The sequence below is a fragment of the Arctopsyche grandis genome, chromosome 2 (assembly GCF_051622035.1).
Source record: "Arctopsyche grandis isolate Sample6627 chromosome 2, ASM5162203v2, whole genome shotgun sequence".
Taxonomy (NCBI): Eukaryota; Metazoa; Arthropoda; class Insecta; order Trichoptera; family Hydropsychidae; genus Arctopsyche; species Arctopsyche grandis.
This window is the reverse complement of record NC_135356.1, coordinates 34,747,035-34,764,815: the sequence shown is the minus strand read 5'-3', so window position 1 is coordinate 34,764,815 and position 17,781 is coordinate 34,747,035. Positions and strand designations below refer to the sequence as shown.

Genomic DNA, 17,781 nt, shown 5'->3' with positions numbered 1-17,781 from the left:
CTTTTCAGCTTTCAAATATCTCTAAGTATTCGTCCAGTTCAAAGCAAAAGTCAAAAGTATGTATTTTCACTTGGGATTTTTTCCCACTGTTAATACTATTTTATATTGACTATTTTCTATTGAAACATGTTTATTGGGATAGTGTTCTGGCCACATTATTTTTTGTTTTCGTTTAAATGGGTTAACCGGGTCGCTTATACCAGCGTTTCTAAACCTGAGTCCACAAACCAAAATTCTACTTTTGAGGAGGCATAAAAAGCTCTAGGGGAGGCACAGTTAGAATGAAATTATAAAATTTTATATTTAAATAATATCGATAGAAGAGCTTAAATGTTTTATTTGTCATCAAACTTTCTTTCTTTATTGTTTTATTTTTCATCAAACTTAAATGTTTTCAAAATTAATATTGGACGACGTGGATTAACACAATTTCCATCATTGGCTGTTATTTCTTATGAATAATTCTACAAGATGATGATCTTTACACACATATGTACATATATACATAGGTATATTGAAAATTTGAAGCAGCTTCATGAGGATATGCAAGTTAGATTTAATGATTGATCCATTTAGTGTGAATGCAATTGATAATATGAATGCACAAGTAAGATTTAAACTAAATAAAGATTATTTTTGGATCGGCACTGAAATAGCTAGTATACATATTTCCGCAGCTTTGAGAGAACGCAAGTTTATATTTCACCACATTTCCTTATTTACAGCATTTCTACATTGCCTTATTTCATTTCCTTATTTACTGCATTTCTGCATTTCCTTATTTCGTATCTCTCCGAAACTCGATTTAGTCGAGTTGTGCATTTCCCCTCAAAGGCTCGATGTTGTACAAAGTGGCTATCTCCGTATCTCACTAACAGCATTTGAGTCAGACATAAATAAATTCGCTAGTTTACATCAGCCACAAGTATATTTATTATGTTGAATATTTTGTCATATCAGGCACAATTTATTATGTTTGAAAAAATATTACGTATGTAAGTTCAAATTTCTAATTATAAAATAAAGTTTATATAATATGTACTCCCGAGAAAATATGGGTGGAGGCACAGATAAATAATAAACGCAAAAAGGGGGGCCACGGTCCAAAAAAAGTTGAAAAAAGGCTGGCTCATACTATATGTACATATTATAGTTAAATGGTAAAGCTTGATATGAAAATTTTTCATCGTGTATTTTTTCGGATGTAATTGGATTATTACGCACATTGCGACCGCCCAAAAGACAATTTTTACCATTAAAATCGCAAATACGGCATATTTGGCACTCGAATTCTCGTTAATATGATAGTTATCGTTAGTATGATGGACTTTTCGGCTGCCAGATGTTCCGTTATAGAGATTTTAGTGAACTTTGGACGAGCGCCTTGTGACCAATAATCACCGAACCTTATTTTTAGTTGTATGTATGTACCTCAACATGTTAGAAATGCCAAAAAATCGTAGATTATGTCCGAAAATCGCTCCACTACAAATGGTTTCAAACCACGCGGCCGCATGCTCATTTCATACTTTTGTCTCGGCTTTTGCCATTTTAAACTTGCCAGAAAGATCCAACTCAATTTTAAGAATTGCCAATTATCAATGTATAATATGTACATCGAAATGTCATCTGCGCAACCCCATGAATGTCTAGTATTTGGTACATGCTGAAATTCAAACAGTCAAAATTCAATCGAAATGAGAATGCAGCCGTTTGGTTTGCAACCATTTGTAGCAAACCTCCAACAATGTATCTAAGTTTGTTTGGTATCCCCAGTAGATGCAATTCGAGTCTTTTCAAAACCACTTATATATCGTACACCTGACAGAAAACATTTTTGCGCGACAAACTCCACTTTGAAGTTGCTGGTGAACGGAAAAATACACTCGAGATAGTTGCACTGTCGAGACATCCGAACCTTCAAAGATGTTCAAGGAGAAGTAATGCAATAGAATTCCACAATAAAGCGTGAAGGGGTATTTGTATGTTATGCGAGGGTGCTAAACTTTTTAACTGGATGTCTAGCTTTTGCATATATGCACGTGCATCCATATGTGCATCCATATTCCGAAAAAGGTTGAAAAACTCAAAGACAATTGGAATCCGAAATAATATGAGACTATCTCCGTACATGGATTATGTTATGCATGTGTCTAGCAGCATTTTTAAATACCGTCATATTCATAAAGCCATCCTTAATCCTGTTTTGCGAAAAGTTCTGAAACGTATGTGAGTAATCTAACGTCAACCAGGATCAAAAACATTACATTAAAGTATTTAACTCTCGTAGTAAGTTTATAGTGAAACGTCAAGCTGTCGCATCGCGTAGAGGAAAGTTTTTAACCCTATTACTTTTGAACGTGTACATTTTATCTATATGTACGAGTACCTACATATAAGGTTTTAATACATTAAGGTATTATTTTGTCTATCTCTAATGTATGGATCGCTGATTGTTTTTTGAAAACGTGGTTTTGAAACACGAAGATAGTCGTATGCATCACTTTTTATTTTAAAATATGTATGTAGATTGTGAGTGTGAATAAAAATTGACGCGAAAATATCCATGGCTTCTGTCTGTCTTTATATTAATATATAGGGATGACAGCGATGAGAAAACGGTGAGGTTGCTATTTTTGCAAATACGTGTGCACTCGGATCGGATTGGATAGCGACCCATATTTGCACACCCGGTTGACCCCCAACGGTGACTTGACAGCAAAAACCGTCAATCTTCGTTATTTTCCTCCTATACTGTGTCCATTTCTCCGTATTATGAGAATAACCAAGTACTGTCAATCACTTGAAATGTGTATATATTTTTAAATATTATTTTTTCGAGTGGAAATTTACTCTCGACTCTCAAAAGTTTTTCTCCGAAATCCTTCAATATATGGAATTGAAATTTCATATTGAAAAGTTTCAAGTAAAAGTTGGGGTACGTAATAAATTGAAGACCCGTCAACTGAAAAAATATTTCAATATTATTTTGCCGTTTTGATATTCATGATATTTTATAATTATATTCCTTGAAGCAATAATAAGTTTAAAAAAATTGAATAATTTGTAGTAAAACTTTTGTCATACTGAAATTTAATGTAATTAAAAAAATTTCAACATAATATTGAAGCACGTTTTATACCGAAGCACGGTATGTTTATTTTAATCGTTGACTTACACGTCGAATTCCAATACAGTGTTTTTAGATTTAAATTGAATTAAAACGGGATAAAATCGCATAAACTCTAGTATACTATCTTGCGGTTGTGGTTTCGGATTGCGGTAGTATAAAAATTAATAAAAGAAGTATCGCAGTTGAAATGGTAATATTAATATTGAAAGAAAATTAATCACACATTTCACTAAACGTAAAATATAATAAACGTAAGGTAGGGTTTCCAACAGGTCTGTTTTCAAAATAAAATGTGCCTCTTTTTTGTCAAAATTCTTTGGTTCAATCTCTTTTGTGACAAATATGCTTTTATATTTAGCCGACTTTTAATATTTTGTAATAATTAAACAAGTATTTACTATTATTTTATAATAAATAAGCATTTATAAAGTCGAACCGATATATGTAGCGAGAGAGTTACGTAAAATATAGATGCTACCGCATTCACCACTCGATCCGCGATGGCCAATTACATTTCGTTTCAGTTTCACATTGAATTTTGGCCAAAAATACAACATTTTTCGTGCGTCGGTAGAATTTGACTTTTATTTTTTGTTAGTTTTGAGTTCGTGTTTCGTATTTTGAAATATTTACATTAATAAAATTTTAATATAAAATACGTAAGTTGGTGATATTATTAATTTATTTATGGAATACGTATATATTTTTTATTAATGAAAATTTATATGTTTTAGACGATAAAAGTAATTGTCAACGTCATGTTATGGACAGCAAAACTTACAGTTATATTATTAAAGACCTTCCATTGAATTATATTGTAATAATATTATATAAAAAAAAATAAAGAAATTATTTTACGTCCTTACAATGTTAAAACATATTGCACGAATGCGACAGCATGCTAGGTTTTTGTAGATCTCACGCTACATCGGATCGAATATAGTTCTTAATGTCGAGGCTATCTTTATTGGGATTCTTTAATAATTATTAATATTTTTAAAAATGTCCCTTTTTTCCCAGTAGGCAACCCTAACAAAGTAAGGTAACCACACGTGCATATGTACATGTGTATACAATCCCCGTCACCCGTTTTTCTTTAAAATGCGAATAGAATTAATTGGATTATTTAACACCAAAGCTTCATTTCTAAACATGTAGAAGAAATACATATGTATTTGTGTATAATGCTATGTAGTACATACTACATAGCATCGTTTTTACATAAAATACTTGATGTTTACTCTTAGATTAGATTTTTCAACATCTTTATTACTCCAAAGCTCCACAGTCAAAACCTGTTGAACTCTAAAATCGTATCTATTCAAATTTATTAGGGTTTGTGATACGTACGTCATTTTGAGACGATAAAATCACGCGACCTGTTAAGCTCTAAAATATTATCTCTAATAACACTGTTCGACAAATGACGGCTTTTTTTTGGTCCAGAGACGAGATATGACTTTTCTTATAGATGATTTTATTAAGTGGAATTTTATTTAATTCTCATATAAAGACAATAAACCCTATTACTTCAATTCAGATTCGTTTAAATACTAGTGCGAGCTTTTAGCTCGCAATTTTACCGATTTAAAATTCAGCACACTTCCAATAAGCCCATTTAAACGAAAACAAAAAATAGTGTGGCCAGAACACAATCCCAATAAACATGTTTCAATATAAAATACTCAATATAAAATAGTATTAACAGTGGGAAAAAATCCCAAGTAAAAATACGTACTTTTGACTTTTGATTTGAACTGGGCGACTACTTAGAGAGATTTGAAAGCTAAAAATTACTACAAATGAAAGATAAAATGACGACACTACTACTCAATTCCTAAGTATTATTTTTCATAATCTTTATTGCTGCAGTTGCATCTGTCCCATGACCCGTGCAACTCTCAAATACATTTTACTATCAATCTGTGTAATAAACTATGTCTTTATCTCCAACAATTGAGGTCTAAAACTGTCTCACACGGATGCTACTTTGTATCTTAATTACTTTGTATACTTAATTGAAATTCTGTGATTGGTTAGAAGTATCATTCCGATTGTATAAAAACTCCTGTTGAACTGTAACCTACAACTTGCAACTGATAACTTGTAACTGATACACGTCGTTTGCATAATTCACTATTGGGAATATAAGCATTTCAGATATATTATAGTTATATAATATATTATAAACCAGTAACAATAAACTTCATATGTATGTATGTATGTAGGTATTTGTGTTCTAAATTGAGATTCATATTGTGACCTAATTGGCTTCCTAACGTATCGTATCAGTCAGGATGCATGAATATGATATGCCTGTATATAAATAACTATGATATACATACATAATGCAATCAAATATGTATGTACATAGTGTGTGTGTGTGTGTGTATGTGTATGTGCATAATCATATTTTTGATAAATTATGTTTTAATGTTTGTTGTTTCAAGTTTTTATTATAAATAAAAAAACGCAATTTTATTAAAATGTTGATCGTTATTTAGTATTCTCACAACCTTTTCAGAATATTTAGTACGAAAAGGTTTAGAAATATTCCAATCAATGATTGGAAACATTTTTTGTGGAATATAATACACACATATATATACAAATGTGTTTCAATTTATTATTTAGTTCGCCATTTTGTTTTTCAATATGAATATTCCTTTTTTACTTATACAAGACGTAAATATGTATGAATAAATCACTTTCCAGAATATTCGAAAGCACTCACAACCTGAGAATAATCTTAAAAGCCCAGTCAATTATTGATCGATTCGCGCAAAAAAGTATAATCTAAATGCAGATCCATTAGGACGAGTTATAAATATTTGTTTTATTTAAAAAAAAAAACTCGATTTTAAATATGAAAAAAAAAGCAAAACAAATATTGTTTCATTTCACAAGTAGAATAATACATGGTTCTTACTGCTTAAAAATACAAGAATTTTAAATAGGTTTTCGAGCGCTTTTTCCTTTTACGCTGTACATTAACATTAGAATAATATAATACATATTATGATTACTGAAAAAATTAAATTAAAATTGTAAAATAGAAAATGTTCAGTAGATCAATAGCTGTTAAAATATATATAAGAACATAATTTCGTAATAATAAAAAGCATTTAAAAATGAAAATCATAAACTGATACAACGTCAAATTCTTCCAAAGTACATACTTAAAGTCGAATTTTGACTAAAACCGGCAGTCCTTAGTTCTGACCAATAGGAATCGGATTTTTTTTTCAAATCCCTATCAATATCAGAAGCATGCCAACTGTATTATTAAAGTGCATATCTGGTATAATACAGATTTTATTTCTTACAATTTCGCCACAGTGACTTTACAGATTAGCTCCAAGTCGTAACTATGGCTACACAAAAAGAAAATTATACAATAAGTCGTTATGTTATGTTCTTAATGAAGCTTTTGAACCAATGGAACTCTAGAATTGGAGTTCGTCCACTGCAAAGACTCTTGAAATGATATATAAGTCCTTCATTTACAAGCAGGAATATAGTATCTCTAATACCTTCCATGAAAGAGAGATCTGTGTTAATATTATGGGTCAAGATTTTTAGCCTAGATTCAATGCTGTGTGTGCAGGGACCGGGGTTTTAATTAGTGCCGGCTCTTGAAAATCTTTTCAATGATATACAAGCATACATATGTACGTAGTTTCAAAAAAATAAAACCGGCTTTGATGGAGTGCTGCAGTGCCGCATTAGTTGGGGATGAGCCGCGCCTTCTCGGCAACACAATTTTAATTAAACTTCACTTTGAACATGTCAATTCGAGAAAACCAACATTAATACATATACAACATATAAATAAGTCCTTGCCACATATATACATACGCATACAAAAAGTAATAATAGCTGTTTCATAATAATTTTTCACCATTTTCCTTTTCCAACAGTCTTTATACAACACAACGCGAAACGTAATAATACAGCGAACGAGAAAATGTTCAAAGTGAAACGTTTTCCGCACGGAAAAATATATAATAAGTTTCTTCAATATCTTTTCTTCAGGGCAAAATTACATTTATATGCACACAATATACATAATTCGCATCTACTATAGTTACGCTGATCACATGTCCTTTATGTAAGAGAACACTCCTTGTTTTATTTCACTGCTCTGTCCTTTAGATTTATTAACATTCTAACATTGCCCTTTTGTCCTTAATTTTGACTATCGTTAAAATATGAACGCCGAAATATTTCAAGATGAATTTTATAAATTGTATCAAACTTGTATTGATTACACTGAGCAACAGATAAAAATTACGGAAGCCGAGATTAATCAATATTTATTAAGTTTAAACTTCTGAATTCGAATATGGAAATGATTTTTGTTGGTTCCTTTTTGTTTCTGAGATTTGAGCGTTTTAAAAATGCGCAATTTTTTGGGTTTTTCAGTCTTTAGCTCAAAGTCTAGTGTTGCTATGCCAAAAGTGAGTATTGAAATCAATAGTCAGATCTTTTCCTTTTTGATTGTGACTTTTCAATGCTTTATAATATTTATTTCGGAAGTAAAAAATAATCTTTTTTACTTAATCTGTGTACGTAGTAACAATAAATGAAGTTTTGTGATCATGCAAAAATTCAAACTCGAAATTTTGACTGATTCGAACTCAGAATCGATCACTGATCACGTTTTCATGATCTAGAAAAAATGTGTGTGGGTGTTTTTGTGTATTTTGGGAATTTTTTGAATACTGTTAGTCTGTTAGTAGTGAAATTTTTATCGATACGACGTAAATTTTTTTCAATATTTTAAATTGACCGGAAATGGTACCTCCCCTTATACATAGGTGTCCTCTTTTTTTTAATTTTTTGAATTCAATTATCTCCCAAACAGCTAATTGAATCGGATTGAAATTTTTTTACATGTAATAGAGATTAAAAATTTCGGACCCCAATATTTTTTAAATATTTTTTCCTAAGTTTACTGAAATTTTATATCTTACCTATTGGTCTGGTAGTCTGCGCTCATCATTGCTTTCATGAATTTTGATTTACTCTCTTCTATTTGGGCCTCACAGAGATGTTTTGTATTTGCAGTTGGTTCTTATTTATTGGAACTAGCTGTAGATGCATGACATTCCTTATGTTATATTTTATATTTGGTATTTTTACGTTATATGCTATTGTTTTTTATGATTATGTATAAATGTATTTATGTCTATGTATAAACATACATATGTTTATATTTATTTTTCTTTCTCTTTTTTCTTTATAAGACATTCCCTTCTTTGTCGTTTTTTTATAATTTGTAATCATTATTATTATCCGCTATTATATAGCTTATTATTTTTATGATTGTGTTAAATGTGTTGTTTGTGTATATAAATATGTTTTATTTTTGTCATGTCTAATTTCTTTAGTTATTATTTTGTTTCTTTTCTGTTATATTTTTGACCATTGTGGCGCATTAGGAATTCCTGTAATGCTACAATGGTCCAAACTTTAACTAAATAAATAAATAAATTAATATCTACATTTTCGCGTTATAATGATCTGATTTTTCTACCTTTTTAATTTCATCAATGTTTCTAAATAAAAGTTCTCTATCTCAATATTTTTTATCTTAACTTACTAATCTGAGCGGTAAATGTCTTTTAAATTGCAATAATATCTACTAAATATGATTGTTTAAAATTCTAAATTGTGTATGCTAATATTTTATATATTAAATGCTATAAACTTATAAAGCACTATTTGATATGTCGTTTATTTTCTCGAAAAAAAAATGGTCATCGTAACTATAGCACCTATGTACATACATATAAGCGAAGTAAATGCATTTTCACGTGCAGCGATGCGGTTCACTCTAAAACATTTCTGCTCCGTTGAGTGGATATTATAGTTAATGGACGCTCGTATATAATAATATCATGGTATATTTCAATTACATATTACCGTACAGAATATAATATTATACATAAATTTGAAACGTGGCGACCACATAATTAATTTTCAGTTTGCATATGTATATTATATTAGTTGCACAAAACAAACAAAGGACATACATATACCGATCGAATTTCCTTATCTGAGTGTTGCCATAATACACACGTACATAAATAATTAGCGATGGTAAGCCACAAATCGGAATTGCCAGTAATACGAGCACAGCATAATGTGTGTCTGCAATTAGAATGATTACAAACGAGGAATCTCCTTGTTTCTATATAAAAAGGTGGGGCGTTTTAAAAGTCAGCTGGAAGTTATGAGAGTTTTTATTTAAAGTGTATTAACTATGTACTTATACCTATTTACGGTTTTTGTTAAAAATTCGCGATTTAAGATTGATTTTCGGCGTTAAAAAATTCGTTCGAAATTTGAGCACTCCTTCCATATTTGCCATAATTAATGTTGACACGACAAAATGTCCCTTCTATTATTATTACTAGACACCGGATCACAGTGCTATTGTTGCATTGTTCCATTGTTGTAAATCCTTTGTAAAAAAGGTTCGGCAAACCTTTAACAATGCATTTAAAACCTTTGAACAATACGCGGCACCTTCTGGGTCCGGTGACTAATTATTACATTTCTCTGTATCTGACCATAGATGTCATGTATTGTTTCGATTTATATGTGTGTGTGTGTGTGTGTATGTATTTAGATGTCTCGTTAATAATGTGAGTTTTCAATGTCTTATAATAAATTATGCAAAGTGACGAGTCTGTAATGTCAATATGGCGAAATTGTAAAAAATAAAATATGTATTATATCAGATATGCCCTTAAATAATATATTGTAGTTGGCATGCGTCTGATATTGATAGGGATTTGACAATTCGGAAAGTAGTCTGACATTTCCCCGATGGCTTCCAGTTAAGTGCTGTTGAATTATTAATCGCATATGTATTTAGATGTCTCGTTAATAATGTGAGTTTTCAATGTCTTATAATAAATTAGCCATTGTGACGAGTCTGTAATGTCAATATGGCGAAATTGTAAAAAATAAAATATGTATTATATCAGATATACAATTTAATAATATATTGTAGTTGGCATGCGCCTGATATTGATAGGGATTTGACAATTTGGAAAATTGTCCGACATTTCCCCGATGGCTTCCAGTTAAGTGCTGTTGAATTATTAATCGCATATGTATTTAGATGTATCGTTAATAATGTGAGTTTTCAATGTCTTATAACAAATTAGCCATAGTGACGAGTCTGTAATGTCAATATGGCGAAATTGTAAAAAATAAAAGATGTATTATATCAGATATACGCTTAAATAATATATTGTAGTTGGCATGCGCCTGATATTAATAGGGATTTGACAATTTGGAAAATAGTCCGACCTTTCCCGGTTGGCTTCCAGTTAAGTGCTGTTGAATTATTAATCGCATATGTATTTAGATGTCTCGTTAATAATGTGAGTTTTCAATGTCTTATAATAAATTATGCAAAGTGACGAGTCTGTAATGTCAATATGGCGAAATTGTAAAAAATAAAATATGTATTATATCAGATATACACTTCAATAATATATTGTAGTTGGCATGCGTCTGATATTGATAGGGATTTGACAATTCGGAAATTAGTCTGACATTTTCCCGATGCCTTCCAGTTGAGTGCCGTTATGAATTATTAATCGCATTCCGTTACCGAGTCACTGAAAACAGGAGCAAATTGAAATCATCGGGTGAAGTTTCCGACAGATTGTGAACAAAACGGCAGCAATTGACTTTTAAACGGGCATTATTTTTAGTCGAGTGTATTTTTGTTATCGCTTTAAAAACGGAAGTCGAGCATTTATTAAACCCAACCAACCAACCAGCTGGTTTTAACTTAACCAGCAGGTATGTGTATGTATGTATTATTCAAGTGAGTAGACCGCGGACACAAAATAATATAAGTGTATTAATTATAGCTAACCGTAAATCTGAACACAATATGGTGTGGAAAATGTGACAACCTCTTTAGAGAGTAATCGTGTTACCGATAGTTAACCACAAGCGTAATTCAGTCATTGGAGCTACCTTCTAGATTACATATTATGATATAATACCTGTTGGAACACTGGAGTATGCATATCAAATACACATGTGTATAATGAGTGCTTTCTTCGCTCGTTGATAATATCAACAGGTGAATTCAGAAAGAAATTGATAGCCGGTTAATAATCTCCTATGACGTACACATTGTCTACCATTTAAGATGTCAATTCTATTACCTATGTATAATATTATACATAAAAAATATGAATATAATTTGTATGTATGTACATATGACGGGCTGAAAACCGGACTGATACAAGTGACATTTTTAAAAATATCTGGTTTAAGTGTGTAAAAATGCGGTCTCCGTGACGAGACAGAATGTGAAATTACAGACAAAGCAAATATCGGAAGGCAAAGATGGAAAATCGAAAGATTTTAAGTCGAAAGATCAAAAGAAAAGGGTGCATGGTAAACGGTATATACTCACGTACATACTCACTTAATTTGCGCGGGCAGGATACAACAGGAGCAAGAGGAACAGGCTTTTCCTCCCGTATTAATGTGCGCGCGCAGAATACGGGAGGAAAAGCCTGTTTTTTTTCGATCTTTGCCTTCCGATATTTGGGTTTTCTCTGATTTCACATTCTGTCTCGTCACGTGGACCCGTAAAAATGATAGCATATATGGAATGCTATTAATTTTACACACTTTAAAAATGTCACCAGTTTGGTTTTCAGCCCGTTTTATATATGTACTATGATGGCAAGATTTTAGATTTCTTTTTAATATTTTAGAAAGTCGTTCTATCCGATTCTATCGTATTCACCCCCCGCTCGATCCGTGCTGGCCAAGTGCATTTCGTTTCAGTTCAGCGTTGAATTTTGGACATGAAATACAACATTGTTCGTGCGTGTAGCCGTCGGTAGAATTTGAATTTCATATTTTGTTAGTTTTGAGTTCGTGTTTCGTATTTTGAAATGTTTGCATTAATAATATTTTAATATAAAATACGTAAGCTGTTCATATTATTAATTTATTTATGGAATACGTATATATTTTATATTAATGGAAATTTATATTTTTCAGACTATAAATTTATATTTTTCAAGTTAATGTTATAGGCGAACCGATTATATCGTGTTCACCCCCCCCCCCCCCCGCTCAATCCGTGATGGCCAATTGCATTTCGTTTCAGTTCAGCGTTGAATTTTGGACAAGAAATACAACATTGTTCGTGCGTGTAGCCGTCGGTAGAATTTGAATTTCATATTTCGTTAGTTTTGAGTTCGTGCTTCGTATTTTGAAATGTTTACATTAATAATATTTTCATATAAAATACGCAAGCTGTTCATATTATTAATTTATTTATGGAATACGTATATATTTTGTATTAATGGAAATTTATATTTTTCAGACTATAAATTTATATTTTTCAAGTTAATGTTATAAGGCGAACCGATTATATCGTATTCACCCCACGTTCGATCCGCGATGGCCAATTGCATTTCGTTTCAGTTTCGCGTTGAATTTTGGACAAGAAATACAACATTGTTCGTGCGTGTAGCCGTCGGTAGAATTTGAATTTCATATTTTGTTAGTTTTGAGTTCGTGCTTCGTATTTTGAAATGTTTACATTAATAATATTTTCATATAAAATACGCAAGCTGTTCATATTATTAATTTGTTTATGGAATACGTATATATTTTATATTAATGGAAATTTATATTTTACATAAAAACAACCAAAATTCATCTTTATTTAATAGATATGATTAAAAAAGTACTCAATCATAATTAAAAACAAAATAATTTGGTGAGTGGTTATAAATCCTTGCTAAAATAAAAAAAAATGAGTGGTGAACTCCATTGTTCTATCGCCTCTATTGTATTGTTGAAAAATATGTTAAAAATAATGTATATGTATTATGAATTATTTTTGGTAATAATTATAATTATTAGATTTTGAACTTTTTCATGTATGTATGTATGTATGTCTTAAGCATTGACATTAAACTAAGATAATATAAAAAATACTAAGAAGATTTAATGATGTGTGAAATGTTATAGAAAATGATCACTGAATCAGTAGGTATTAAAATATACTTTTATTGCGTATTGTATGAAAGGTTAAAATAATTTGAAAATCGTTTATAATTAAAAAAAAATCCAAAAGCCTTTTTGTGTGCAAAATTCATACGCAAAAAAAGATCGCTTGGAATGAGAGCTTCAATAAAGCAATTAATAAAGTGAGTGCTTTCGAATATTAACCGGCGGCTTACATAGACTGTTACGAAAATACACACGGACTATCAAAAATGAGGCGAATAAATAAAATAAAAAAAATCAACTAATACAAAACGACTGTCGAAAAGCCCGAAAAGCTTTATTTGGAAACGTCGAAAAAATACATCCAATTATTTTTATTTTGCTTTTACTTTGATTAATCGCTGAACCGTTTCCAAATTTGCCTACGGATATAAAATCAAAAAGCCTACAAACAAATTCAAATCGTCCATATCGGCAACATTTGCGGCAAAACGTGATTAGGATTATTAAGAACTAGATACATATGTACATATTTATTACGTAGGCCTGAGCCACACCCTTCGGTTTGTTTGAAAAATGAGTTTTTCTTTCAAAATTCCAACTTATGGACATTGAAATTGTACTATTTGGACATATTACATATACATATGTAAGTGAGTGACATCTGAAATGTATAAAAAAAACCCTCACTCAAAAGAAAACCGCAAAATATGTTCTCGCTACCAGTCATAACGAATAAGGATAATATGTATGAATTAATTATCCGACATTTTAATCTTTGAAAATATTATATACCACGTATTTTTTTTAAAGTAAAGCTTCCTAATAAAGTAATATTACCCTCGTAGTAAAAAACCTGCTGCGCACCTAATTAGGTTCCGTTTTTTATACACGTAGTCTTTTTATGTAGCGGAGGCGTATCTTATGTACTAACTATATAGATTTTAAATGTATATAAAATAAATACGTGTATTTTGGAACAACAATTCTTTTTACAACTAATTAGATATGAAATACAACATCATGCGTTGTAAAACGGATTATGTTACTGGATTAATTGGGTAACATTAGTATATTTTGAACATCAAATATAAACATTTACATGGTCATATCAAATTCCAATTAGATATGTACGTGTTCGCATCTTCAGAGCGTGAAAGTGATACGATCATTTCGAGAAATATTAATTATAATGTATTGCGTTATAAAATATTTAAAATAATCTTGACTTTTAATAAGATTATTCTTCTTTTCCAATATTCTGGAAATATCGAATTAAAAACAGATATATCAATTTGTTGAATTAATTAAAACTGGAATATTATTTTTGGAACTGAAAATTGGACATAGCCCACTTTCCATCATTTCGAGAAATATTCAATGTAATATTTTACGTTTTGAAATATTTAAAAATAATGTTGGCTTGTAATAAGATTATTCTTCTTCTCCATTACATCAATTTGTGAATTAATTACAACTGAAATCGTGTTCCACTTTCCATCATTTCGAAAAATATTTAAAATATGTTTTGCGTTTTAAAATATTTGAAAATAATGTTGGCTTATTATAAGATTATTCTTCTTTTTTCAATATTCTAAAAATATGCAATTAAAAGTAGAGATATCAATTTGTTGAATTTATTAAAACTGGAATAGTGTTTTTGGATCTGAAAATTGGACATAGTCCACTTTCCATCATTTCGAAAAATATTTAAAATAATGTTTTGCGTTTTAAAATATTTAAAAGTAATGTTGGCTTGTAATAAGATTATTCTTCTTTTCTATTATATCAATTTGTGAATTAATCAAAACTGAAATAGTGTTTTTGAATCTGAAAATTGGATAAAGTCCACTTTCCATCATTTCGAGAAATATTAAATATAGTGTTTTGCGTTTTAAATTATTTAAAAATAATGTTGGCTTATTATAAGATTATTCTTCTTTTCCATTATATCAATTTGTGAATTAATTAAAACTGAAATAGTGTTTCTGCATCTGAAAATTGGACAAAGTCCACTTGCAATCATTTCGAGAAATATTAAATATAGTGTTTTGCGTTTTAAAATATTTAAAAATAATGTTGGCTTGTTATAAGATTATTCTTATTTTGGAATATTCTGGACATTTTGTGAAAATTTTGTGAAAAACTGAAAATCGGACTTCGGCCATTTTCAAATATAGCGGCTCAATTATTCCCGACGGCGTTTTCAATATTGCAACAAATCAAAAGTGATTTTTTGATTTTGAAATACTTTGCCTTACATTTTCGACTAATACAGTATTTTTAAAACTGTTGCGCGGAGCTCTAATTTTCCGCAAAAGTGTATAAAACAAAATATTTCGTTTCAAACGCTGCGGCAAATTCCAACATTCCGTATAAAAAAAAATACGAAAGAAATTCGCAGAATTTGTTCGTCGCATGTATGTACGTATTATTAGTTGGAAAGTTTTGCCCTTTATTATCGTTCGAAAATGTATCGCATTAAATTTATAGAAAGTTTTTGATTTTGATTTTTAAATGCTTATGCTTTTACATAATATTTTTCTTGTTAGTAATTATGAGTATTATCTTATTTTAATGTTAATACATAAGTTGAAAAAACCGATTTCGTATTTTTCAATTGTATCGAGCAGGCATTGAATTAGAAATATGTAGGTTTTATCATGAAATTCCGCATAAGATAAGATCATATAAAAAATACAAAAATTAAATAAGTTCCGTCGAAATATCAAGAGTTTCCTTTTTGGAAAAAGCATGGGAAACCTTGTAGTAGAGAGTATTGCCCGTTGACATTTGTACAATACGCCCATTTCTGACAAATACATACAAATCGCGGCATGAAATACTCCGTCGGAAGACAAACTAGAAAAAATTCAAACACAGCAATCTACAACAATTCAACATGGATATATGTTACATCAAAAAGAGAAGACAAAAAAGTGATTCCGGTATATCGAAATCGTCAAAATTACGCGTGCATATGTTTGCATTCGGCTACACTTTCGCAAAGGGCACGAAAGCTGCTAAATTCGCAAAAAAGCGTACACAAAGAAGCATCTTCGTGTTTGTTTACCGTTGTAGAAATGTTTTGGTAAAAAAAATTTTTTTCAAGTGTTTTTTTTTTATGATTTATTTTTTATTTTGATATATAATTTAAGGGGGGATTTTAATATGGATAAAAATATATTACCTGGATAGTATTCTAGATCTCCGATGACTTTGGCCACGAACGCCGCAGCGAAGACGAGCACAAGTAGCGATGCCATAGCGGGCGCTACGGTTATCGCCAGCGCCCGCCCAATCAATACTGAACCAAGCCGCCTTCATCCCCACCACCTGTACTTGGTTAACCCTAAACTGTAGCAACAAAAATGTCCAAATTCAGTACAATGGACGCAGCAAGCCATGTCTAAATTTTTCACCCCACTGGGAATGCGGCACTGCAGTCCCAGGATCGGCCAACTTGGACACAGTGACCGATGCAAGCTATGACAATTCAATATGTAAGAAGAGAAAAACAGGTATGAAATTAATTTTATAGGTATTTATTATAAACAACTAAAGTCGATCCAATACAGAGTGAGGTACAGGCCTGATGGGAATGGGACTATTTTTGCGATGAAAATCGCGAAAACACTTCTTTTAACTTGGCAGTAGTAAGAAAAGGTTGACACTCTTATTGGCCGGGCCGCACCGTGCAACTTTGTCGGCCGACTAGTTGCGCGACACGAAAAAATGTATGGAAATGTGTGCGACAAACAAGTTGACGGGTGTAGCATGTCCCATCTCGGTCTCCGTGACGAGCCAGAATGTTAAATTACAGAAAACGCAAATATCGGAAGGCATACTGCAGTCCCAGAATCGGCCAACTTGGACACAGTGACCGATGCAAGCTATGACAATTCAATATGTAAGAAGAGAAAAACAGGTATGAAATTAATTTTATAGGTATTTATTACAAACAACTAAAGTCGATCCAATACAGAGTGAGGTACAGGCCTGATGGGAATGGGACAATTTTTGCGATGAAAATCGCGAAAACACTTCTATTAACTTGGCAGTAGTAAGAAAAGGTTGACACTCTTATTGGCCGGGCCGCACCGTGCAACTTTGTCGGCCGACTAGTTGCGCGACACGAAAAAATGTATGGAAATGTGTGCGACAAACAAGTTGACGGGTGTAGCATGTCCCATCTCGGTCTCCGTGACGAGCCAGAATGTTAAATTACAGAAAACGCAAATATCGGAAGGCATACTGCAGTCCCAGAATCGGCCAACTTGGACACAGTGACCGATGCAAGCTATGACAATTCAATATGTAAGAAGAGAAAAACAGGTATGAAATTAATTTTATAGGTATTTATTACAAACAACTAAAGTCGATCCAATACAGAGTGAGGTACAGGCCTGATGGGAATGGGACAATTTTTGCGATGAAAATCGCGAAAACACTTCTATTAACTTGGCAGTAGTAAGAAAAGGTTGACACTCTTATTGGCCGGGCCGCACCGTGCAACTTTGTCGGCCGACTAGTTGCGCGACACGAAAAAATGTATGGAAATGTGTGCGACAAACAAGTTGACGGGTGTAGCATGTCCCATCTCGGTCTCCGTGACGAGCCAGAATGTTAAATTA

General features: G+C 31.4%; 1 protein-coding gene across 2 annotated transcripts in view; it reads right to left on the bottom strand.

Annotated features, from left to right (window-relative positions):
* LOC143922985 (uncharacterized) overlaps nt 1–17,460 on the bottom strand; it is a 36,132-nt gene extending 18,672 nt beyond the window's left edge. For both annotated transcript variants that reach the window (XM_077446455.1, XM_077446456.1), the window contains exon 1: nt 16,338–17,460. In XM_077446455.1, coding sequence (XP_077302581.1) covers nt 16,338–16,413 — 76 coding nt within the window. In that variant the 5' untranslated portion in view covers nt 16,414–17,460. The remainder of the gene's footprint in view (nt 1–16,337) is intronic.
* Between the last annotated feature and the right edge of the window lie 321 nt (nt 17,461–17,781).